Here is a 27500-nt window from a genome sequence, read left to right on the forward strand (position 1 = left end):
AGAGAGAGAGAGAAAGAGAGAGAGAGAGAGAGAGGAAGAGAGAACAGCAAGGACATCAACAGCGAGTTCTCATAGAGAGATGACCCCTGGCCATCCCGAGGCATCTGGTTTATCTGGCTGTCTGGGTAAGCCACGTACACACCTAATGACTCCAGCCCGGTCTGTGTCCCACAGGTTTTTTTTATCCGGGATTACGGCTGGAGAATGACAATGGGCTGGTAAACTACTGCGCCTCCCGCCAGAGAGCTCGTATCAGAGGAAGGCGCCGCTCCATGATGGAAGTATCAGGGGCGGGTGGAGAACGAGGTTCAAAGTTACCGAGAAGTTACACCGGCAGCTTTTTCTCCCCTTCGGTCAAGAGCACGACGTTACGACCACTGTTGCAAAACCTTTACCCCAAATATATTTGGTTTTTTTCCCCATTCCATTCCCATTATCCAAGCCGCTTATCCCAACTGGGGTTGCGGGGATGCTGGAGCCTTTCCCAGCAGGCATCGGGTGGCAGGCGGGGAGACAACCCGGACAGGCCGCCGGTCCATCACAGGGCCCATCCCAAATATATCAGCCCCAAAAAACATGAAATAATGCAACATACTGCTTCGCTATCAATAACAGAACCCCTCACCTCCGCGGTCCAGGTCTACGCTAAGGCCTGGTCGTGATTCTCGGGCTAACGCGGAGATGCGGCTGGACCTCCAGCCTCCCCTTATACTCCTCCTCGTGTTGCTCGGCGCTTCTGAGCAGACCTCAATCTGTTTCTGCAGTGGAGATTAGTAATCATCTAGGGTCTGCATATTGATGGCCAGGCTCGGCCTGTTTGCATATTTACTGGCCTCGGAGCCCAGTCGCCTGAGGTGAGAAGCAAATTACATTTCTGCTAACCCCCCCCCCCCCCCCCCGCGCGCACAACTCCCGTACACTCTTTCGATTTCTCTCCCCCGTTTTCGCTCTTTCTCTCCTAGCCTTTTCAACCTTGATTCTCTTAACATGCTGATCAGTCATCTTCTGGTAAGCATCCTCGCCCGCCCCGGCTGCATCCGAATAGCGGTCTCATTTGGCTAACATCATCACAGCGTAATCTTGTTGGAGAGAGCAATCAGTTTACTTTGGAATTAGGTATTCCGTTGGCGGGCCCGGAGAGAGGACAGGCTCGCTGGGTTTAAAGGATGCAAACGAAAGCATGCTCTCCGGAATACAATCTTGCGCCTGATTGGGCGATAACGGCCCACACAGACTCCATGTGAGAGTAATGAATGGCCAATGGGAGGCCAGAATAATAATGCAATTGGATTAAAATCCAATCACAAGATGGTTTTTGTCTGTTGACTCTATTTGTGGGGTATTTTCCACCGACCAAGCCCCACGACGTGCACGATGCACCGTGCCTTGCCTTGGGGCACACGATGCCCGAATACAAAGATTACCTCTCTGTTTACCACAGCCCCACCATCCCCCCCCCCCCATCTCGTCTGGCCCACGGAAACTTCTGGGCTTCCGCCGATCTGGTTTGTTTTAAGCCACCCCCCCCCCTCCTTTTTTTCTCCCCGGTCAATTACCCCGCTCTTCCGAGCCGTCCCGGTCTCTGCTCCGCCCCCCTCCGCCGATCCGGGGAGGGGGCGGAGCCTACCACGTCTCCCGCCGCCCCTTTTCACCCGACGGTGAGGAGTTTCACCAGGGGGGGGGGGTGTAGGTCACGTAGCGCGTGGGAGGATCACGCTACTACCCCTCAGTTCCCCCTCCCCCCCGAACAGGCACACCGACCGACCAGAGGAGGCGCTAGTGCAGCGACCAGGACATGCACCCACGTGCGGCTCCCCGCCCGCAGACACGGCCAATTGTGTCCGTAGGGACCGAGCCGGAGGCAACACGGGGATTCGATCCGACGAACGCCGCGTTGGCAGGCAACGCAATAGACCGGCAGAATGGACGTGATTTAACGAGATAAAATCATGGTAACGAGCGGCATTCTTTGCTCTCTCTCGAAACAGTGTCTTATTACGAGCGTGGCTACCACAGGTGGCCAGTCGCTATCTAGTCAGGCATTTTAATGTCTTGCTTCATCACGGCGACACGTACCAAGCTGGCGCCCTCTGCCGCCTTCCAGCGACTCCCAGCTCCTCGCTGGGAGGCTATCTCTTAAAGAGGGCCTCTCTGATCAAGTCGATTGACTCCTCCTGGATGATCGATCAGCCGCGCCGGTTGGGGGTGGAATAGATTAGATGACCTTTACGTTCTCGTTGGCAGGGGAGGGCCCCCCCCTCCCCCCCCTTCTTCCTCCGCCGCTCCGTCCACTGCTCTTAGCATTAAGGAGGCCCTGTATATTACCTGACAGCATAGCTTCAACATCACGCCATTACGTACTGTTCAGACACACAGTGTTCCCACTGCCAAGGCAAAGTCCAGCTGGTGGCCTTGGAGGCCTGAAACGACACCCATCCTGGCCATAAAACCGAATTTATGAACCCACCTTCCAGTCCGAAAATGGCAATTAGTCCTCGGGAACAAATGTGTTACTTCATACGGCATTTGAGAATATCCCCGTCCTTGTGGGTGGGTGAACTCTCCATATCCTGCAGTATGAGGAGCGGCTGCTCCGCTGAGCCCCGCGAGCTGCCCCCACCCAAACACCAACCCCCTGGCCAACAAAAACAACCCCAGGGAGGGGTAGAGGAGAGGCGGGGGGGGGGGGGGAAGAGGGGGGTGGAGGGAACTTTGAGCCGCCTGCGATAGTGTGGCCCCAGAGTTCCTAAACCACAGTGGCTTGCAGGATGCCGTCACAGCTGGCTCAGCTCCTTCCTGTGGGCCCGCTCCACGGAGCGGGGCCTGCGGGGAGACATAAACCTGTCTGACTGGTCACTCTTTCCACCGCCCTCCATCTCCCGCCTCCCCTTCCTCCCACCGCACTACCGGCCAGTTTGGCAAAGCCTGTCTGAGGAAAAAGCCCAGCGGGGATCAATGTACAGTACATTTCCACACAGACATCAGCAAAAAAAAAAAAAAAAAAAAAGGGGGGGGGGAGGGGGGAGGGGGGGGGTAGAAAACCGCGACCTTTTCATTAGAGGGCATTAACACGGTGTGAAAGCTTAGTGGCTGTTTAATGACGACCAAGGTACCGCGGAGCCGGGTGGGTGCGTTCGGCCGGGCTCTGTTCGCCGGGGTAAAGCCGACCGGGTCCTGCTGCCCCCCTCGTCTGCGCCGTCTCAGGGAGACGCCAACCCTCCGGAAAGCTCTTTGGCATTTGATATGCAAATAAAGAGCGGTAATTACACAGCGAGCGCTTGTTCGTGTTTCACACGACGGTTTATTAATTCCACCCGGGGTGAAAACTCGTCTTTTTTCCCCACCGGCGCGCCCGGACACCTGCTCGGAAGCCGTCTGATCAAAGGAAGTCGAATTACAGCAAACGAACGTTGTCAGGGGGCAACATTCGTTTGCTGTAATGCTACGCCGGTGGCGTGGCGCTCTATGCCGCTGCACACCGACACGGGGGGGGGGGGGTCGCCGGTTCGAATCCCCGCGTTACCTCCGGCTTGGTCCGGGCTCCCCTACAGACGCAATTGGGTGGGAAGTCGGACGTGGGTGTGTGTCCTGGTCGCTGCACTAGCGCCTCCTCTGGCCGGTCGGGGCGCCTGTTCGGGGTGGGAATAGCATGGTCCTCCCACGCGCTACGGCCCCCTGGCGAAACTCCTCACCGTCAGGTGAGGAGAAGCGGCTGGCGACGCCGCATGTGTGGGAGGAGGCACGTGGTAGTCCCCGGATCGGCAGAGGGGGCGGGGCAGAGACCGGCTCGGAAGAGTGGGGTAAATGGCCAAGTACAACTGGGGAGAAAAAGGGGGAACCCCCCCCCCAAAAAAACAGAAAAACAAATGTGGATGGAAGAGGAAACCCGGCTCCAGCCAGCAGGTATTTGTGAAGACAACCTAAACATTTACACTTCATACAGACGCCACAACAAGGGGCCAAGTTATAGTCCACACCGTAATGCTCTGCACCGATACAGGGGAGGAACGAGACATAGCGCCGAGAGTACCGATACCACACACACACACACACACACACACACAATTATGCTGCAGATGAAGGCAGGGAAGGGAAGAAAGCAAATCAACATTTCATACAGCATAAATTAGGGAGCCTGGGTCAGACCGGCCATAAAGTTTTTAGGGATGCGTTTTTTGCCTTTTTTCCTTGAGTTCGCTTGTGTTTGCTCGGCATCTGCTTCATCATTATTCTGGTGAGCGGCGCCACGTTTGAGAGAGAGAGAGAGAGAGAGAGAGAGAGAGAAAAAGAAAATCATTTGAATCCCAGGGACCCGGAGGAGAGCGAGCAAAGCCCAGAGGTAAGATCCAAGCTCGCTCTCCGTGCCCTTCCGCTGGCTGTCTACCTGGTAAACATTTCCACAACCGCCTTGCTTTCAAAACACGTCAAGTGCTGCCTCACTACTTTAGACCGGCCGGCCGGGCAGGGCCGGAGACTTGATTTGTTTCTCTCCTCCTCCTCCTCCTCCTCCTCCTCCTCGCTCGCCCTCTCTTCCCAGTCACCGCACGTAACCTGTCTGGCATTAATGATGTTGTTAATAAAACGAGGCTGGTCTGTGGGTGGATTTGCCTGGCAGGCCTGGTGTCTGTCCTTCTCGGAGATAAGCCCACCGCTGGCCTTATCTGCCTCCCACAGCCCCACCCAGCAGTGCCATGCACTGGACACACAACCGGTCGACTCATCACCGGCTAATTACCACCTCTGACTGCCTAACAAAGCAGCCGTGGACCCACACCACCGCACCCTTGGCTCGCCACGACCTTCCATCTCTCGCCTTTCCCGTCTCGCTCCATCCTTTCCCTGTCTCTCTCTCTCTCTAACCTCGTCCCGCTCTACCTTTAAGGTTTGCTCTTTTTTACCCCCTTTCTTCTCCCCAAATTGTACTTGGTCAATTGCCCCGCTCTTCCCGAGCCGTCCCGGTCGCTGCTCCATCCCCTCTGCCGATCTGGGGGGGGGGGGGGGGTCGCAGACTACCACATGCCTCCTCTAATACATGTGGAGTCGCCAGCCACTTCTTTTCACCTGACAGAGAGGAGTTTCACCAGGGGGACGTAGCACATGGGAGGATCATGCTATTCCCCCCCCCCACAGTCCCCCCTCCCCCCCAAAGAGGTGCCCCGGCCGACCAGAGGAGGCGCTCGTGCGGCGACCAGGACATTTACCCACATCCGGCTTCCCACCCGCAGACACGGCCAATTGGTGTCTGTAGGGATCCCCGACCAAGCCGGAGGGAACTCGGGGATTCGAACCGGCGATCCCCTCGTTTTTCGTAGGCGACGGGATAGACAGCCATGCCACCCGGACGCCCTTCTCTCTTTTTTTGTAGTCCCCCAAGCATAAGCAAACATTTGCCACAGAGTTGGCTTTTAACTGAAGAGGGCATGCTAAAGGAGCGGCCACGCCTACAGAAAAGTGCGTGAAGATTTGCTTCGCCACTCGGTATTTTGCAGCGATTAGGACGTCCAGTCTGAGACAGCTCGGATGATTGTGGAGACAGTCCACTCTGCCACTTTAGAATAGGGCAAGTCGAGATGCTAAGATGGCGGCACTGGCCGTGCAGAGTCGTGCTGTCAGCAAAACTGAACAGTCAAAGCACCTTTCTTCTGCAACATGCAGAAGGAAGAAAATCTAATCACATGTTCAAATTCACCGTGATCTAAGATACTCTAATTTATGACCCATCACACGCAAATTTCAGTGATTCCCGAGGCGGTGAGTAGCACGTGCGTACAAGCATGGGTGAAGTGGAAAAAAGACCCTTTTCCGTGAAAATGGCGTCCTTTGGAAAACTCTTCATCACGCCATGTTGCATACAACGTGCCAGCATTCATACTGCAGAACTCGTGGTATTTGACAGTGAAAAGAGGGCACAAGCAGGGTGGAGAAAAGATGAAGCATTGCATTGTGGTATAATTAGCACAAAGTAGTGTATATGCGTTGGACACTACATTTTCAGAGGGCACTACATAGTAAATTTTACAGTTAGAAGGTGGAGGGTGAATGTAGTGCACTATACAGGAAACAGAGAGTCATATCATCATTACTGAATGCTACGTTAGCAAGCTATGCTAGTTAGATTAGCATCATTATGAAACGTTAAAACCACTAAAGTCATCAAGTCATACAGAAATATTACCATTGAGTCCTGTCTCACACTCCTTTATAATTCCATTATAATTCTGTTATCCTCTTTCAATGTCGTATTGTGTAAACACAACATCCATTGCACATTGTCCGTCTTGGGAGAGAGATCCCTCCTCTGTTGCTCTCCCTGAGCTTTCACCCTATTTTTTCTCCCTGTTAAAGGGTTTTTTTTAGGGAGTTGCTCCTTATCTGTTGTGAGGCTCTAAGGACAGGATGTTGTGTTGCTGTAAAGCCCACTGAGGCAATTTTGTAATTTGTGATATTGGGCTATACAAATAAAATTGACTTGACTCCGGACAGACTGAGTTGTAGAGCTGCGGGTAGTGGGACACATCCAGCACAAGGGACTCGCTTCCATTTAATATTTGGAAAAAAGAAAAAAAAAGTCTATTGGCTGCTAGCATGAATCCACGGTACAAAGTTCACCATTGTTCTACTTCGTGCGAAGGGGCGAAATGGCATTGTGGCCGGATATGACACCTTTTCTCTGCCCCTTTGCATGGTTTTGCATGGTGGTGGATGGTTTTGCATGGTAGTGGATGGTTTTGCATGGTTTTGCATGGTGGTGGATGGTTTTGCATGGTGGTGGATGGTTTTGCATGGTGGTGGATGGTTTTGCATGGTTTTGCATGGTGGCGGATGGCAAAGTTCATCATCTTCACACACTTTTGTGTACATGTGATGGCCTTTTAAGTGAAATCAGCTGGTGTAGTCTGTGGTTGGAAGGAAAACCTGCATATTCTTGGCAGACTGGGGTGTGTGGTGGCCTATGTGTGCTATAGTCTCCACCGCTTGCATCCCTCCTAGCCAAGTCAGTATTTTGAGGAGTACACGTTAGGTATTTCAGCACTGCATTTGTTCTTGTCACCGGGCAGGGAAAGTACTGCAGCTAGCCGTGTAGGTGGCCAGGTAAACCCTGTGCCTACCTGGATGCGGATGTGCTGTGAAAGAGACTAATGTCATTTGCGTTACAGTCTCCTTTGTGCAGCAGGCCTGTGTCATGTGTGAGCGGGAGCGGGTTTGGTCTCATGGCTTCAGCGGTGCAGTCAAAGTCACTTGTGTTGCAGAGCGAGGGAGCGGTTTCTTTTATTCAATTGTTTTCCACTTCCACGAGCGCGTGCCAAGGGGGAGGAAAGCGCCGGCTTAACACGCTCTGCAATTCAACACGGCCAGACGCAGTCCTATTAAGATTTAATGTGCCATTCTTCTGCCTGTGCCGCTGAAAAAGACTTGCAGGGCTGAGGAGGAGAGCGAAACAAAGAGGGAGCGGAGTCAGGGCCGGGGAGAGACGGAGAGAGCAAAAGGAAAATAGAGACAAGCTTCACGCCACTGAAGTGGCTCGGAGTGAAGGGACGATATGCAGCAGAGGATAAAATAACAATAAGTGTTTGGTGATATGAAATTTTTATTCCGATGCATGTTGAGATCGGATTCTTACACAGGGTGATCTATGTTGTGGCAGGACGCCATCCTTGCCGCGTTGGCTGCCTAACGAAGAAAGAGGTCAAGCGGGTGAAGTCACAGCATGCGTTTGGACTCTCGGGTGAAGATTAATGTGTCGTCTAAAATGCTCGGTACAAGCATGCAGGTGCTAGCTTGTGCGCGCCATGTGTGTCTGCCGGCCTAAGCGGGTGACTTGAATGAGCAAGAAAACGAGAGCTGGATAAAAAGACGTGGAGGTGGAGAGGGAGAGAAGGACGCAAATGCGGAAAAGGCGACGAGTTGCAGCGCCGGCCATTGTGCCGTCATCTCATCAACAAAAAGCGCGGGTGCAAAACCAAAACACGGCCTCCTCTATTCTTATTTTTGATTGTTTTTTCTGCAGAAAACGCAGCCCTTGTCTGACAAAGACCAATAAATACTTTATACAGTGCATAATGTGTGCGGTGTGAAGCACGGGGGAGAGAGAAAAGAGGGCGGCCTCACGAGGGCATATGCTTTGAATTCCTAATGACACTCCTGTTAGCGTTACTGGCACTGTCGCACAGAGAGGAAACGCAAGGGGATGCTACACCGAGGAGTCAAACACACCTACTTTAATACTCTCTCTCTCTCTCTCTCTCTCTCTCTCACAGACTCACACACCCGCACACAAACACATCCACAGCCACATCCACAGGAAGGACTCAAACCCAATTCGGAGAGCTCAGTCTAGCATGAGGTCTCTTTTCAGCGGCTGCGCTGTGCCAGAAGTAACTATTCTCCCCTGACCCCCCCCTCAAAGCCTTGTAATCAGTGTGCTGCTCTTTGTACCGGGATGTCGCAAGACGCCCTGGCAAAAAAAAAAAAACGCAGCAGAATATCTGATGAACGCGCCGGAGCTCGGGGTTCGGCTAATCAGGCCTCGGCTCATGTCGCCTCCCTCTTACGCGAGAGAGGCCTTTTGAAGCGAATCAAGTCTTTGCAAATCGGCACATTCCTCTCGGCGTCCAGAAAGCAGCTGTTGGATCGATACACAAAGTTAGTTAAAAAAAAAAACAAACAAAAAAAAAAAACAAAAAAAAAACAAAAAAAACGGAAAAAAACCCCACAGCACCTCCAATGGGACACTGCTGAAAACATGCAGTGCCAGCAGCTCGCTCATAGTTGTGGGTATTACTGAATGTTTCCATGCTGCTGACCTACACACTTGATGTACACTTCAAACATGTCGTGGTGAGCTGCAAGACGCACACACACACACGCACACACATGCATACACACACACATGCAGCTCACCACATGTGTATATCTATATCTACATATATCTATCCATCCATCCATCTATCTATCTATCTATCTATCTATCTATCTATCTATCTATCTATCTATCTGTATATATATATATATATATATATATATATAACTTTGTTAAAAGAAACACTCAACGGTAGGGAAAGTGCTCAACAAATAAGGAGCAAAATAATCCAGTGAGTCAAGTAAATTCTTTATGAGACAGCCCAAGCCTGTTTCATGCCATAAGCAATCATCACTGGATTATATATATATATATATATGTAATTCATAGCAGTGCCAGCCTGTTTCGTGCGTCACGCACTCATCAGCTGCCATGTTGGCTATATGTATATACATGTTGTGGCTAGCTATAAGACACACACACACACACAGATATATGTATATACACACACACACACGCATATATAAAGGATATCAGCAAATACAGGTTCATCTGCAAAACGTCAACATTAGTGTGCATCGCGTGAGTGATGCATCCCTCCCGTCTCTGATTCGGAGCCGTCGTTGTTGCTCGTGCGGCGCTAACGTGCGGCATCTCATTTGTAGTTTTCTCATAAATCTGAGAAGCACTTTATTGAAGCTGCAACACATTTTGCAACGTCTACAGGGGGAAGGAACGGGAAAAATATCAATCCATATATGGCCCACTTCTCTCAATCTGTCTTACTCCCTCTCTCTGTCTGTCTCCCCACCTCCTCCTCTCTCCCTTTCTCGCTCTCTCTCCCTTTCCTTCTCTCTTCCTCTCTCCCCTCTGTCTGTCTCCCCACCTCCTCCTCTCTCTCCCTTTCTCGCTCTCTATCCCCCCTCTCTCTCCCTTTCCTTCTCTCTTCCTCTCTCCCCTCTGTCTGTCTCCCCACCTCCTCCTCTCTCTCCCTTTCTCGCTCTCTATCCCCCCTCTCTCTCCCTTTCCTTCTCTCTTCCTCTCTCCCCTCTGTCTGTCTCCCCACCTCCTCCTCTCTCCCTTTCTCGCTCTCTCTCCCTTTCCTTCTCTCTTCCTCTCTCCCCTCTGTCTGTCTCCCCACCTCCTCCTCTCTCCCTTTCTCGCTCTCTATCCCCCCTCTCTCTCCCTTTCCTTCTCTCTTCCTCTCTCCCTCTCTCTCCCCCCTGTCTGTCTCCCCCTCCCCCCTCTCGCTCTCCTTCTCTCTCTCTCTCTCCCCCTCCCTCGCTCTCTCTCTCTCCCCCCCCCCCGCTCTCCCCCCCCCCTCTCTCTGATTGATTCCTTTATCTGAGGGAAGCAGAAGACATGCTCTGTTTGCTTGCACAGTGGCCAGCAGGAAAACAGAGAAAGACACTTATTAAAAAGGTCATCTCACAGAGGGTTAAAATAGCAGGCCACGGATCTCTCCGGGGGGAGCAGCCGTGCCCCTCCTCTTGTGAAGGACACAAGGAAAGGTGTTGCTCAAGAGAGGCGGACGCGCACCGAAAAGAATGGCCAGCAGGCTTGAAAGCCCACGTGTGCGCTGGACTATTTAAATACCTCCAGAGGCACGGAGCGGCAGACATGGCGGAGGAAAGGCTTTGTGAAAATGAAATGGAGTTATTTCTATTTACCATGTGGACCGGTAAACAACTTCAAAATGAAATCTGGCGAGCGGCATTTCTTCGGACATGTCAGAGAGCACATTCCAATTTCACATCGAACATGTGCAGAGCCAGCGGAGAACAAAGGCCAAACTGTAGACCCTCTCCTGTTTTGTCTTCCTCCGTGCAGGGTAAGTAACAATACCAGGCCGCGTAGACGCTACAGTGAAACAGTGAGACAAAGCATTTGTGAAAGCGCCTTTTTGGAGGGGTCTATGGAATAGCACTGCCTCCAGCCTCCTGTCTCCTCCCCAGGGTAGCCTAAAGCCCTGTCGGCAGGATGCTGATCCCCGCACGGAAACCTGATCCGCAGCCATCCTGGAGCCGGAGGGGGGACGGAGAAGAGTGCACTCCACCCCCCCCCCCACCACCACCACCAACACCCGCCACCACCCCGGACCCCCCACCACCTCCGACTTCTACCCCAGAGTTAGAGGGGTGCTCTGGGGGAACATTCCTCCAGCCCTGCCCCAGCCAACCTCCACTCCCAACTCTCTAGAGGAGCATTCTTCCAGCCCTGCCCCAGCCTCCACTGGAGTCTCCTGGGGAGCATTCCTGAAGCCCTGCCCCAGCCTGAGACGTGCTCCCAAAGGATGCATTCCTGCAGCGATCTCTCTCTCTCTCTCTCTCTCTCTCTCTCTCTCTCTCTCTCGCTCTCTCTCGCTCTCTCTCTCTCTGTCTCCCTACTCCCTTTCTCAGGCTCTCGCCTTCCTCCGCAGTCCAGCATTAGCGCGATCGATAGCACCGATCGCATCGGGGACACGAGGCAATCCATACCCATGCGCTCCCTTAGCGCACTGCAGTGGTCGCGGCTTAAGTGCACGGGGAAGGTGTTACACCTCTGCCAGACGGAGGGGAGACAATGGCCGCCATTGATCGGGGTGACATGTAACATCTTTCTCTCTCTCTCTCTCTCTCCGGCCGTCGGGCGTGGTCCACATACTGCTGGAATCCATTTAGAATCTGTTTAGTCTGCTCGCCCTGCCTGCTTTTGTGAGGAGGTTCGCATTGGTTTGCACCACACAGCAGCAAAAGCATAATGAGACCCACAATGGGAGTGCACGTGAGGTGTGCTTGGGTGGAACTGCGTACACGTGTGGTCATTTGCAAGTTCTGGTGGTCTGCATTTACAGAGTATCAGCTTAGGGGGGGGGGGGGGGAGAGCTGAATTTTGTTTGCGAATGGCAAACAAATCTCCATTTGTGGATTGGTTCCAGTCAAGCTCTAGAATTTGTTTACCAAAAAAAAAGGAAAATCTTTAAAAATGTAGAAATGGAAAATTTAGCAGGTGCTGGTGGTTGATTAGAAAATGGTTTTAATAAAGGATCCATCTGTGAGTAGAGACTTGATGTAAGGCAGATTAATTGGTCATGGATGTCTACATAATGCCACATAGGAAATCTCCAGTATTACACACACACACACACACACACACACACACACACACACGCACACATATGCATGCACGCATGCATGCACACACAAACACGTTCAAAGTACTTAGTATGCGATCTAGAAGTTTCTTTTCTCCCACTGTGTTGGAATACTAATAGAAGGTTTCTGCACAATCACAATACTCTAACGGCAATTACATTCTTTTGTCTGGCTTCCACAGGGGCTCTTATCCAAGTGGCTTTTTTTTTTCCCCACCATTGAGCAATTAAGAGTTATTTGTCCGTAAGATTGACATTTATAAAGGCCTAGCTTAATTACAGGAAAAAACACGGCGGCGTGGATCGTGACCGGCAGACGACGGTGTCGAACACGACGGCCTGTCCTCAACCCACACGCGGCGACCAGCCCGCTGCACGGAGCAGCTGTTTACACGGTTCTGGACACGTAAAAAAAAGGTATTATGGAACAATAAACGCAACACAATTTTTACTCAAATATCATTAGCGGGCCGGCCTCCTCAGTCTTAATAACTGCTAATGAGTTATGATTCCGTTGGTATGCAAGAGAGGAAATGCTTGAGTCAATATTGGCCTGATGGATTAGTGACTGTATTAAAAAAAGCTGTCGGGGGGGGCGCTGCAACTTTTTTTTTCCCGATACAAACGGCCGAGCGCGCTCGTTGCACGACTGTAACATCAAATTGATTTTCACACCTTAGGTAGAATGAGGGTCAGTAGAATTAGCAAGGGCGTCGGTGCCGGGGCGGGGGGTGGACAGAGGGGACAAGCTCCCCTCAATGTAGGTGGGAGGCGAAAAAGTCCCCCCCCCCAATAAACAAGAACAACCACTACTATATATATGCATTAATATATATATATAATCCATCCATCCCTTATCCAAACCGCTTATCCTGCTCTCAGGGTCACGGGATGCTGGAGCCTATCCCAGCAGTCATTGGGCGGCAGGCGGGGAGACACCCTGGACAGGCCGCCAGGCCATCACACACACACACCTAGGGACAATTTAGTACGCCCGATTCACCTGACCTACAGGTCTTTGGACTGTGGGAGGAAACCCACAGCCACAGGGAGAACATGCAAACTCCACACAGAGGACGACCCCCCAAGGTTGGACTACCCCGGGGCTCGAACCCAGGACCTTCTCGCTGTGAGGCGACCGCGCTAACCACTGCGCCACTGTGCCGCCCCTAATATATACACAATACTAGACATACTCCCTGTATGTGCCAGCATTCATGTCATTCCCATCCCACAATGTGTAAGTCAACGATGTCCAGATGTCTAGGCTTTCCGTTTTGGTCTCAAATAGCTTAACAATGGTTAATTTAGCTGCCGAAATTAAAAATAATAATAATGATAATCCTCTTCCGGGGGAGGCCTTATCATATGGCCATGAAACATGTTTTTCTTTGCTGGAAACTGTTGTAAAATGGCAGTTTGAAACTGGTTTTTACAACATTTTCCAGGGGAGCATGCCCCGGGACCCCCCCTGCAGGGTTTTGTCCCCCCCCCATATAAAACTCTCTCCTACGCCCTTGCACACGAGCACACACACAAAGTACGCACACATGTCAACCTCCGCCATCACTGAGAGCAGAGATGCAAATACCAGCTAAAAGGGACGGGGGGGGGGGGGGGGGATCGCAAAATGTCGACTCACACAAAATGTCGACAAGACACACACACACGTGCATGCACGCACGCGTGTGCACGCACACGCAAAGCGAGACTAAGTCGGTAAAAATGGCTTGCACTTAATGGAAAGTCTTTGTTGAACTCGTGGATATTTCGTCAGTCGTTGGGAAATATGAGACCAGTCGGCGTCACTGCTACCCTGTAATTTGTGGTTCAGTGACTGTGGGTTTGAAAATGTGAAATCAAACGTTCTCGAACGTAAACAGAGCGTGGACCGCTTTGGCTTTTGTTCGCTGGGCAGTATTTTGATTTTCACTTTCATGTCCCGAAAGACAAGACAAGACAGACACACACACACACACACACACACACACACACGTGAGAAGCGGCCTCGTCGCATTTTTGCCAGTTAACGTCCTCTCCCTGCATGGAGGACCGAGGGAAAAGACGGGGGTGTGCGCCCAGATATTGGGGAAATGTGCGTCAGACGGGCGCTTCTTGACGCGGGCCCGTCAGGACGCGCAAAGGAGGACAGCGAGTCCAGGGGAAGCGTGCGGAAACCTTCGGCTCACATCATTAGTCCCGTCTCCCACCTTGTCAGGGTATTTATAGCCCTCCTCATCCATCAGCAGGTCAGTGACACAGTCTGCCGATGGCACCCCGCTCTTCCAGTCCCACCAGGTACCGCTAGGCTACCTCGCTAGCTAGCATCCCTCTCTCTTACGGCCACTCCCCTGGGCTCAGCATCCCTTTCCAGGTAGATTTCTCTTCGGTGTGGAAATACGTGCCTGGTTTACGTCCTACAGCTGGTGCATTTTAATATCACAACGCAATTAAAGCCACATTCACCTGCGGTGTAGTACACACACACACACACACACACACATGCTGCACGTGAAGCCTGCTAATGCAGAGAAGCACGCAGGACTGCTAATGACGATATATGTGCACATTAACAACGTGAAGTGGGTATGTCCCTGTGTGTTTTACAGTCTGTGTCTGTGCTGTCGGACCGAGCCTTCCCTCGGTCCGACAGCACAGGTATGGTCGGTAGTTTGGCGCCGTGTGCGCCACGGTGCCGTGCACTCAGCACACGGTGCGGCCCATTCTCCGGTGAAGGCGTGGTGTGGGAGTGGGAGTGGGAGTGGGGGCCCGAGCGGCAGAGTGGAGGGGAAGGCTCGGTGGGCTGAGCGTTGTTTACCTGTCAGCTGGCATTGATTAATCTTGTGTTCGGTGAGATCGCTCAGCGACGCGAACACCTGCCGGCAGCTGTCGCAGCTGTGCAGCGCCGGCTCCTCATCCTCCTCTTCTCCCTCCTCCCCTTCCTCCGGAGAGAGCAGCCTCTTCCTCAGACGCCCGGCCTCACCATCCTCCGCCGCCCTCTCGAGGGCGCACTCTGGATCTGCCGAGCCACAGGGAAAGGACAACGCCACACATTCAGAAGGGGGCGACCCAAACAGCCCAGGCACTATACCGTCCTCTGGGTGACAATAAACCGGATTTCTAGACTCTGGATTTAATAAAAACAATAATAAAAGCAGTAATAAAAATGCAGGTTCAATTCGGGCCTCTGTAACTCAGCCACTCACGCTGTAACAGAGCTGTTGGGGCAAGGTGAGCGCGAACTCCGATGCGAGTGCACACACCCTCTCAAATCGCACAATGACCACGCGCACACACACACACACACACACACAGAGTGCTGTTATTAGAAAGGGTTTTAAGTTGTGTTTGCCCTGGTTCACCCAAGCAAAACTCCAGTATATGAAACTAGACGGATGGGAATATTTGTAGTTAATAAATCCTGGGCTGCAGTTTTTGGCTGGACTCAAGAAATATGAAATTCCACCGGAGAGCGCCGAATTGCATCTGCCGGCGTCCGTGAAAAGACAAAAGGCCTAGCCATATAATCCAGGCACCTGGACATCTAAGACAAGCACTGGGGGGTGTATTAAGAAGGCATCACATAGGAGCGTGCACAAAACTGAGATTAGTGTGTGCGAGGGTTTCGTCACGACACACTTCACTAAATTATTCAGCCTTGCTCGCAGGCAGCCGCGGGTCGCACACATCAATATTCTTCAATCCATCTGCAGTTTTGTCTCTTGTTGGCTTTGTGCTGTAGCAGTGCCAAGGCTGGGAGACTACCCCGGACTAAGCTGAACCCAGACTAGACACGAGGTTGTGATCTACTGACCCGTTACCAAAGGAGGGCCTCGGTATCCAGTACGACGATTAAACTTTAAAACAGAGAAACAAACCATCTATCACTCACAGCGCACCTAGCTTTTTGGGTTTTTTTCTTCAAAAAACCCCAAAAAGGGTATAAAAAAAAAAAAAACAGTATCAACGGCTTGCATCAGCGTCTTGTAATTAGGCAGCATGGCCTGCAGCCTCCTCTCGGTCCTGCTGTGACCATCACACTTCAGTACAATAAGACTGATTACAAAGCCATACTCACAATCAAATGATCATGCCCCACTGCTTTAGCTCTTAAATCTTTCTGCATTACACCGGCGGCCATTTTGAGACCCACTGCTGCCAGTGCTCCTCGGCATGTCCTCAGACTCCGGAGGGGAACATTAGGAGGAACGCCGCTTTTTTGCCTAGCACACAGTTAATACTGCTTAAGGACACTTTACGGCGCTGCGCTGACATGTGGTTGAGTCTGGCAACGAGCTCGGTGAATCTATACATGGGTGGCCATTTTAAGTCCCACGTTCCATAGGGGTGCTCTCAAGGATTGTAACATTCCTCGAGGTGGTTTTCCAGAACTCATCAAGGCCACCCAGGATTTTTTCCTCCCCACCACCACTCGTACCAAGTATTGATGTAACATCACACCCTCCATTGTCCTTTCCTCTTGGCGATGGCGGCTCTCGGAACATGCCCTCTAAAAATATCAGCCCTGCGGTCCCCTGTGGGACCATGCAGAACAGAACAGAAGGTGTTTCAAGAAAATGAAAATCCCAACACAATCCTCACAGATGCCGGCCTCCCTTGCTCTGGGGGGGGGGACGCTTGTGACTGTGGCCAAAAGCCACACAATATATGACTTGTGATTTATCCACACATGTAGAATCCACAATGCTGTGAAAATACAGTGAAAAGTTGATGTCTTCTTTTATTTTATCTTATTTGCAAGCTGTCTGTGAAGTAGTAGGCGTTTTTGTTTTGTTTTTGTTTTTTTTTGTCAAGTAACTTTTTACGCATCGATGATGTAAATACCATTTTAAATCGTGCTGCCTGAAAAATAAGTCAGGAATCAGGAACACTTTATCTGTTTATGAAATATCGTTTCCCCAGGCCCACAGCAGTGCAACACAAAACACAAAAACACAGCCAAAAACTACAAGAACTTCAGGAACACACATATCCAGACTAACACACATATCCAAACTAACACACACATATCCACACTAACACACATATCCACACTAACACACACATCCACACTAACACACACATCCACACTAACACACATACCCACACTAACACACATACCCACACTAACACACATATCCACACTAACACACATATCCAAACTACCACACATATCCACACTAACACACATACCCACACTAACACACATATCCAAACTAACACATATATCCACACTAACACACATACCCACACTACCACACATATCCAGACTAACACACACATCCACACTAACACACATATCCAAACTAACACACATATCCAAACTAACACACATATCCAAACTAACACACATATCCACACTAACACACACATCCACACTAACACACATATCCACACTAACACACACATCCACACTAACACACATATCCACACTAACACACATATCCAAACTAACACACACATCCACACTAACACACACATCCACACTAACACACATATCCACACTAACACACATATCTAAACTAACACACATATCCAGACTACCACACATATCCACACTACCACACATATCCAGACTAACACACATATCCACACTAACACACATATCCACACTAACACATACATCCACACTAACACACATATCTAAACTAACACACATACCCACACTAACACATATCCAGACTAACACACATATCCAAACTAACACACATATCCACACTAACACACATATCTAAACTAAAAAATAAAACATCACTGTCCAAGAGAAGTAACACCAGCCAGGATGACTGTCAGAGCTGCCGGTCTGCATGGGCTAGCAGTTAGCTTAGCCTGCCCCGCTTACGCGTCCTGTCAGACCGCCCTCGGCGTTACCTTCTCGGTCGCAGCTCCAGGCAGGGCCGTGGTCCCTGGGCCCACAGGACGCGGCAGACCAAGCCCTCCCAGCCGATCCAGCGCCAGCTCTCCCAGCCATCAAACGAAGACAAACTTAGACACAGACGAGGACAAAGACCCTGCAAGGACGGTACTACTGGATGAGGCCGCCGCAAACGTGAATTCGCGTCGCCATTTTCCCACACCGGTACTGGGTGAGCCCTGTCAACGCCCGATGGTAGAGGCTAGTTCCCATCGAGGCAGAGAACGGTCAACTGAGCATGCGCAAGTACTCGTCGCCTCCGTTGTTTGGGTAGGTTAAGGTTAGGGTTAGGGCGGGGTTAGGGTTCAAATTAGCTAACCAGACGCAGAGTAGGGGCGGGTCTTCCTAGAAACCAAGCGCCTGGATGCTACGCGGGGCGTGTGGCGGCGTGGTAGAGGCATTTCGCGCATGCTCAGTTGACCGTTCTCGACTCCATCTCCGTTCTCTGCACCGACGGGAGCTAGCCTCTACCATCGCCCGATCCGTACCGGAAATCCGATTTGTTCCAACGCGTGCGCGGAAACGCGTCTACTTCCTGTCGGCCGCAAACGTGAATTCGCGCCGCCATCTTCCCACACCGGAAGCGGGGAACAGATTTCAGTGGCGTTTACAGTTTAAATCTTAATAGAATAAAGCGCCCGATACAAATTATCCAGATGTTTTCGTACGTGGTTGGCGATCCCACGTGCCTCCTCAGACGCAGACCTGAAGCACCGAGTTTTTCTGCCTTCCTTGTCAGATTGGAAAGGATCGGGTTTCGACAGCAGCGATCTGGAGTCTCGCTTCCGTAACTTCTAATGCGTTACTGTTGTAAACTACTAATAAGACACGTTAGCCCCTAGCTAACGGGTCTGACCCTTTAGCCGAGCGGTTAGTGATGTCGCCTTGTGGTGCAGTACACCCCGTATCGAATCCCGCACCGGGCAAGAAAATAACCGGTTACATTGGTGGCAGCGGTGGGATCCGGAAGTGTGCAGATCCTCAGAAGTCTCTTCGGAGCGCGGGAATGACAAAGCGCGAGGGCGCGCTTCCGGGAGAGGGTGACGACTGTAAACTACCAATAGGGCACGTTAGTCCCTAGCTAACGGGTCTGACCCTTTAGCCGAGCGGTTAGTGATGTCGCCTTGTGGTGCAGTACACCCCGTATCGAATCCCGCACCGGACAAGAAAATAACCGGTTACACCGTCATGTGGCGCTAGTGTTGAAATGTGCTTTACATATATGGAGGAGGGTTGGAGTTGGGTGGCTGTGGGGGGTGGGGAGCCTTGACATAGCAAGGTCACGTCCAACCCTGGGATTAAAAAGCTCCGTCAATACTGAGGTTGCTGTGCCCCTGGGTCTCATACAGTAATCCATCAGATCAGGACATCCTCTGCTACTAGTCTACAGGCTGGACAGCAGATCAATACCACCAGGCTTAGGCTGGTTGACGATCACATGCCGAATATGGAAGGGGATTTGCCTGTACGGTGAGATTTTACTCATCATTTCTGCAGCCTGTTTTAAGTCTGTTGACCAGGTTGGTGATGACGATGTGGCGTGTAGGTCCGCTGGAGGAACCGTATCGATTAACGACGCATGTACCAGAAAGAAATTCATTAGGTAGGGTTACAGTAAGACGATCTTCCGGAAAGGTCAATCAGGGAAATTAAATCATTAAATCGTCTCATTTTGATCCACGGTATGGCGGAAGTATGCATTGTTAGGGCAATCGTAAAAGAAAAAAAAAGAAGCTGGAAATTGTGAGCTGTGATTGACACCTATTGAGCCGAATAATAGCTGTCTGAGTCTGACACCATCCATCATTCGGGCTCCTGTCTCTTATGACGCCTGGTGACATTTATCACGCCACAACTTTCATCTTGTGAGTAGCAGAGTCCCCTGGACCCCCCACCTTTATTTTATTGAATATTTCTGCTCTTAAATATTTATATCGTTTTAATTGATGTTCTCCTTGCAGCGCTGCCAGCCCCAACAGGGAGCCGCTGGTCCCCAGCAGGGCAGCCCGCTCCTGTCGGCCCGCCGCCCGGGAGGCGGAGGGGCCGACCGCAGGGACTTAACTGTACGACAGGAGGCAGACAGGCCCGCCTTGCAGACAAAAGAGAACTGGGGACAAGGAGGAGGAGAGGACCAGGTGACCCGCATTCAAATTAGAATATTAACCTAAAAAGTTCATTTCGAATCTTTTAACCCCAACTTCAACCTGATGGGAAAAAAAGAAAAAAGTTCAAAACAAGAACCGGCTTGGTCGGGTGACCCTACAGACACAATTGGCCGTGTCTGCGGGTGGGAAGCCGGATGTGGGTGTGTGCCCTGGTCGCTGCACTAGCGCCTCCTCTGGTCGGTCGGGGCGCCTGTTCGTGGTGGTGGTGGTGGGGGAGAAATCGCATGATCCTCCCACGCGCTACGACCCCCTGGTGAAACTCCTCACTATCAGGGGAAAAGAAGCAGCTGGTGACTCCACGTGTATGGGAGGAGGCATGTGGTAGTCTGCAGCCCCCCCCCCCCCCCCCCAGATCAGCAGAGGGGATGGAGCAGAGACCGGGACGGCTCGGAAGAGTGGGGGAATCGGCCGGATACAATTGGGGAGAAAAGGGGCGGGGGGATAAAAAACAAAAACAAAACAAAATAAATAAATAAAACGAGAACCGAGAGTTCAGGAGAGAGAGAAGTGGAAATTGTGAGAGTTAAAGTTTAGACATAGAAAGTTATGGTTGGATACAAAGTTTTTTTTTTCTTTTCTTTTTGCAACGCAACAAGGGATAAATGTCAGTTACTTCAGACTAGAATTGATTCAAATCCAGTCCAAAATACTGAGGATGAAGCCAAGGTTTGAAACCACTGGGGGCGATGCTCTCGGTTGCCTGTAGATATGTCTGGCTCCATCAGGGTTCAGCCCCAACATCTCTTTGTGCAACCAAAGACCTCGGTGTCGAAAAACATCATTACCCGTTCACCCATCTCCTTGTTTCCCCGTCATTTCCCAGAGATCCTGATCCTATGATGCCCCACCTCCCCGACAAAAAAACCCCCACCGCCCACCCCCGAGTTCAAATTAAGAATTTATTTTAACCAGCAAGCAGCTTCTGTCGACACATGTCGGCAGGCCTGATCAAAGGTGCGCGCGCTCCTTTATCAGAGGGAGGGAGGCTGTCAGAAATAGGGGGACATTAAGATTGAATAACCTTCACACGGTTGCCGGCACCTCATTATTTAAAAATCTAAAACTTTTGCCGAGCACCCGCCATATATAGGTCACACCACATTCTAATGCCACATGTGCCTCCGAGTGTATCCTCCTCTGTGTGGATGGGATTTGGGGGCTCTCCACTTAGGCCGTCACATCCACTGATTCCCCCCATCATTAAAGAACATCACGATCCGGCGACGAGGCTGTGTGAGCTTTAACACTTGCCAAATTGTTAACGATCGTCGAGCATTTGAACAGAGAGAATCTGCGCTCGTACGGTCCGTGCACACAGTTTGATTTATCCGCGTTAACTTCCCATCGATTCCCAACAGGGGCCGGTTGCCGGCGACTATTTTGATGCACTTGAAATGTGAAAGTGATTTAACGTTGTGAAAAAGCTTAATGGTAGGTGCTTGATAGGACATCAACGCACGGTGTGATTATGAAAATGTTGTGACGTGCGTTGACATAAAGACAAGTTCTTACAGAGCGAGCAAAGATGGCGGACAATGACAGGAAACAACCCAGATAGCAAAACTGCTGTGGCCCGGACCCGTCCCACACTCGACACTTTCATCCGGCCCACATACCGCGTGGAACGATGGCACTTGGGCGGTCCGCTCCTGTTCGCCAAATCTGGGCCAGAACCAAGCCATAGCAATGCCGCATGTGCCACATATTTGCCAAAGGTGGGCCATATTTGTTTAGTGATATTTGGGCCATATTCACCATTTACCACACGGGCCACTTCAGGGTCACATCCAGACCACATGTTGCCCAGAGCACCACGTCTTTGCCAGAAAAGGCCCACATTTGATTTGGCATATTTGGGCCATATTTGCTATTATACATGTGGGCCACTTCAGGCTCACATCCATTTTGTCAGGGCCAGAAGAAGGCCATCAGTGCCGCATCATTGCCTGAAGTGGCCCACATCCGGATGCTGTCTGGGTGAGGAAGATCAAACAGTGAAAACAAGGCAGAAAGCACAACCAGGAGGGAGGACACGTCATCACAGGCACATCACTCCTCACTTCAATCTTTGCACTGAAGAATATGAGGAAGCAGAGAAAATGGAAATCAAAGGAGTTGAATGAGAAACGTCATTTGATTGTATCACATGCTAACGCCATCTTTCCCTCTAACTCGCTCTCTCTTACTGTTTCTCCCCCTCAGAGGGAGTGATGATATTGAACGAAGTGCCTTGCCACGCCATTAGTGCAGTGAAACAACAAAGGAAATTAATAATAGAAAATATGATTTTCTGATGTGCTGGAGATATGGAGTCCTTTCCGCTTCCTGCTGTAGCGAGCCCCGCAGTGCATTGATCTGTGGGCTGCCTCAGCCTCAGCCTCAGTCCAAGTCTCAGTCTAAGTCTCAGCCTCAGTCTCAGTCCAAGTCTCAGTCTAAGTCTCAGCCTCAGTCCAAGTCTCAGTCTAAGTCTCAGTCTCAGTCCAAGTCTCAGTCTAAGTCTCAGCCTCAGCCTCAGTCCAAGTCTCAGTCTAAGTCTCAGTCTCAGCCGGCCTCCTGCGACACCGCATCGCTATGTATGCCATGCTATTCCACACTACATCATCCAGTCACTCCTTCAGATCTCCACAATACTTCTATTTGCCCCAGTCCACTCCTCTCTATGAAGGGGGGGGGGGCGACACCCGATTCCGAGTGAAAGCCCCAACTTGACACAGCCAAGAGCAAGAAGGAAAAAGGATAGAGAGAAAATAATGTATATTATATATATGTGTGTGTGTGTGTGTGTGTGTGTGTGTGTGTGTTAAAGAGAGAAAAAAGTGCTTGGAGCATGTGGTTATAATTACGCACAGACAGCGCAGTGGTAAAGCCAAGCTGCAGATCTTAAGCTCGCTCGACGCTCTCCGGGTAAAAAGAAGAGAAAAAAAAGAAAAGCACACTGCCTCATTAAATCTCAGATATCATACTGTTCCTGCCCCTCTAAACAAAGTATTACACTGTCTGTCTTTCAGAGGGCCCTCTTTTGTTAGCATTTCTCCTTTGCCTGTGCCACATCACACATGAATGAGAGCGAGGATCCCGGACCTACAAAACGCTTAGAGACTCCAGTGAGGAGCGCGGCTGGGGGTCTACTTACGAGGCAGCGCTCCACACCGCTCCTGATTAAACCCCTATGCATGTCGGGAGTCTATTGGCTATTATGGCTGTGTTCATCAAAGTGCTAAACGCGTAGAAGAAGAAAAAAACCCCCCGAGAACACAAAACAGGCAGCCCTCTCGACAGCCTCCATTCAGCGCTGGAGAGGAGCGCGCTAGGGATGTGGTTTCACCCCAGTGCCGAACTGGTTGTCACCGGGATGTGTAGGGGTTGAGATAAACGAGCCACGGCAACATGGTTTTTTTGGAGTTTGAGGTGACTAATTTCCAACTGGCAGGACAAATTTCCCAACTTCCAAAGGTGTTACCCCCCCCCTCACCCCCACCCCCCCACCCCACTCAATCGGCCATTCGTCGAGCTGTATCCTGCAAGAGGGGGGAGGGGTTAAAAAAATAAATCATTCACACGAAGTCAAACGAGGAAAGTGAGAAATTAATTTGTGCGCCCTCTTGATTTCTCCACAGGCAGACATCGATCATGTGGCGGCTGTCTCCCCCCTCTCCGGAGACGATGGCGGCGGTGAAGGGCCGCGGAGAGGAAGAGGCGTGCGTCTGACGGGGTCGCCGTAATCAGACACACTCATTAGCTCTGCTTTGGCTCTGGATGACAGGAGGTCTCCGAGGCAAGCCTGGGCCTCTTACGCTCAGTCCTTCATCCGCTCGGCTGGGGTTAGCAGGGTGGGCGAGGCAGCCCCCCCCCCATCACAACATATCAATGCGAGCTACCACAGCTGCAGACAGACATCATCCTGCTTGGGTTTGGGAGGGATGAATTAATGGCGTTTCTGTCCTACTAGAGAGGAAACGGGAAACACTGGGTGGTAAAGAAGGGACAACACGCTGCGTACGTTAAGGGCTCAAATCCAAGATGTTCTGAGAACAGCCCGCTTTACTGTTCGCCTCTTGCAGTTTTGCAATTAAATGAAGTTATAGAGGCATGCTAAGTATTAGACCGCAGAGCCGGGGCATGACCACTGACAGAAAACAAAACCTTAAACCAACACTACCGACATAAATAAAGCTAGAATCTCTTATAATGTGCCAACCCTTGTTTTTTGTTTTTTTTTTCTATAGGGGCGTCTCTCTTTCGCAGGACTCAGAGAGGTGTGGATAATCGCCGGACTAATGTGGCAGCCGAGGAGTACCCAGTGTCCCCAGCCTGCTGGGCAAAGCCATCCATATTGGGTTTAAAATAACCACGCCTGAGACTTAACCTTTACCAGAGACAAATGAAATGAAAATGTACGGTGTGGTGCACCAGGAGCAGGCCTCATTCACAGAGGGCTTTCTGCAGGCCTGACCTGAATTACCGCTCTGTTCCTGCAGGGCCCGCATGAATGGCACGCGAGGAGACAGGACACATTCATCTGGTCTGCTCTATTCTACATCATACGGCGGGCTGGGAAACAAACACACGCACACACACACACACCGGCAGGAACCCCTCAAATGTAGACACAAACAATGGCAACGTGCCCAAACAGGTACACCCCACACACGCATGCCTAACCTTAACCCTTAGCCTAGCCTTAAACTAAATATAATCCTAACCTTAACCCTTAGCCTAGCCTTAAACTAAATATAATTCTAACCTTAACCCAAGTCCCCAAGTCCTAACCCCAAAATAGATCCGTTTTCCTCACGGGGACCCACAAAATGTCCCCAAATGTAGGTGGTTTCAGGTTTTTCTATCCCGATGATAGAAAACGTAGTACACACACACACACAAACACACACACTCACAAACACACACACACACAGACCCTAAACCAGAGCACTAATTTGTAAACAATGCATGCACAGCAAGTTTCGTAACCACACCCCCCTCCAGTACGCACTTATACACACACAACCATGGAGGGGATAACAGTGAAGGCACAGAAAGAAAGGTAGCATGTGAACACAACACAAGTCATTTCATTCTGCAACTACGAGTTCACCCACACTACACACATGTGCCTGAACGCACACGACCGTGCACACACGCGCACACACACGCATACTCATTCACATGCACACATGTGCTCACACACTCGTGTGCACATACACACATGCCCACGCACTTGTGTGCATGCACACACACATGCATACTCATTCACATGCACACATGTGCACGCACACACACACACACATGTGCACATACACACATGCCCACACACTTGTGTGCAGGCACGCACACACACACACATGTGCACATACACACACACTGCACTTTCCAGCCCCAAAATGATGAAATATGAAATGGAGCATTACCGCTCTGAATGGCAGTCTGCCCAGGACTGTGCTGGTCCTCTGTCACATTGTCTTCTACTGCCAGAAAAAAGAGAGGGGGGGAGGGGGTGGGGGGAAGAAACTGTTAGCAGTGGAAAACAAGTTAGACACGTTGAGCTTTCCTTCTTTTTTTGTATTATTTACTATGAGGATTTTCTGTATGGAAACTCCAGAAGAATTCAGCAGCTCTCTCTCTCTCTCTCTCTCTCTCGACAGCTCAGCCTGTGGTTTGGGAATCCACGCGATCCTTTCATATGCATGAGGTCTGGCAACGCGGCGCACCGCCACCCACCTAAATAACACACTGGACTGCGTAATGACGGGGATGAATTATGAACGTCCCTCCGCTGAAACACCCTCCCAACATCAACAGTGACCAAGAGAAAAACACCTTGATAACTGCTTCGGCGAGAGGAGTTGTGCCTTGGCTGAGGTGGCTACAGTTTTAAGTGTCGTAAAACGTTCGAAAAATACAGCACGAGCTCTTTGCCTCCCCCCGAAAGCGGGGAACAGAGGGTTTTCATTTGCATCAAAATATTTTCACCAAAAAGTGTTCTTGCAAATCTCTGACAAACTCCGCCGAGCTCTCAGAACCCGCCGGCCGGCTTCTACTTCACGTCAGAACGGCGACGGCCGGATCGGGGGTCCTTCCATTAGCCACACGGCGACCCCGGTACTCCCGGCTTTCTGACAGTCCTGCACAAACATGGCTGCTGTTTGGTAAAAGGTAGGAATCTCTTAAGAGTCCTTTTTTTTTTGGTGAGAGTTCCTTGTGGCACATCGAGTACAGGAAAGTAAATGGATTTTAACAGCGGGAGGAGAACAAAAGAGTCTCCCACCTGTTCCATGTAAAATGAGGGGTCTCAGGGAGGACTTATGCCTCGGCGTTCCACCCCTGCAGTCGAAATGCATTCTCCATTACGCCTTCTTTTTTTCTAGCCTTTCATTTTCCCGGGCAAAGAGGAAGGAGGAGGGGGGGTGTCTGACAGGACCTCCCAGTAGGGAAGTATGGCAGCGACTGCCAAAGCAGAAACCGGCGCACTTTTAAAATTGCACAAAATATCCTGTACTTTGCATAATTAAGTCTGGATCCTACGGTGGCAGAAGCCTTTCCCCCAGGGGAGCAAGAGTCGGTGTCAGGGCGTCAAACCTCCGTGAAAAATGACGGGGGGGGGGGGAGCGCCGAGCTGCTTGCTGACGGAGAAGGCAGACGGTGATGGGTGGAGGACGGTGTTTCAGTGTCGGGGCCCAGCGGCCACTTAGCACGCTGGAACGCTGCTTTCACGACCAAGACCGGGAGACTTTCTGCAGTCACAATGACACCGTGACGACCACGGAGGACTAGACTCGCTAGGCCTTGGCTAACGGGTCGGACCCTTAGCGCACTCGCCCGTGGTGTGTGAGACCCGGCTTCGCGTCCCGGCTGCGGCAGTTCCTGGCTGCCCCCCGAATTCGCTACAATATGTACCCTGGAAGTGACGCCCGCATATGAGGGGGGTCCGCTCAGTAAACAGCCATATGTCGGTCAATTAATTAGTTAAATCCATTAAAAGTGATGGATGACAGGTGTAGTTGGACACAGTGGGGGCGCCGAGCCACCGAAAAGCGTCGTATCAGCCCCACATGGAAACCTGCCCTAGCGAGGGAGGCCTTCAGCGCCTGATGCCCCGAGAGCTTAATGAGTTTCTCCAGCGCTGCGGAGCGCCGTGCATCCGGGATCATTTAAATGCACTGGGGTAGCGTGTGTGAGCGTGTGCGTGCGTGCGTGTGCGTGCGTGGTGGGGGAGGTTCTAATGAAACCCCCACGGTTCTATCAGAGATTGGCGGAGGGCGCTGGAGTTTTGTTTTGATTACCGTCCCTGTTGGCGAGATAAGAGAGTTGAGGCAGAAAATTCCATTTCACGATGCCACCGGAACCTAAACATGGCGGCTGTCTGCGCCAGCCTCGCACCACTGTGAACTTATTAAAAGTTGGGGCCATTTAAACTCGGCAACTTTCACACTCGGCTGCGTCGATCAGCGTCGGTCATAGGGCATTAACCGTCACGTAAGGGGCCAAATAAAA

The 27500-nt window shown here is 51.1% G+C and overlaps 1 protein-coding gene across 4 annotated transcripts in view; it reads right to left on the bottom strand.

The window, feature by feature from the left end:
* Window positions 1–27500, bottom strand: part of LOC130124161 (zinc finger protein 521) — a 63355-nt gene that overhangs the window by 23502 nt on the left and 12353 nt on the right. For 2 of the 4 annotated variants that reach the window (XM_056293607.1, XM_056293606.1), the window contains exons 2-3: window positions 25418–25471; window positions 14752–14952 (exon numbers count right to left, since the gene is read on the bottom strand). Coding sequence is in view for 2 of the 4 variants with exons in the window: in XM_056293606.1 (XP_056149581.1) it covers window positions 14752–14952; window positions 25418–25471 (255 nt within the window). In the remaining 2 variants the exon portion in view is untranslated. Of the gene's footprint in view, window positions 1–14751; window positions 14953–25417; window positions 25475–27500 lie in introns of all 4 variants that reach the window. The other 2 variants (XM_056293605.1, XM_056293608.1) reach the window with 2 other exon arrangements.

The sequence above is a fragment of the Lampris incognitus genome, chromosome 14, assembly GCF_029633865.1.
Source record: "Lampris incognitus isolate fLamInc1 chromosome 14, fLamInc1.hap2, whole genome shotgun sequence".
In the NCBI taxonomy this organism is placed as follows: Eukaryota; Metazoa; Chordata; class Actinopteri; order Lampriformes; family Lampridae; genus Lampris; species Lampris incognitus.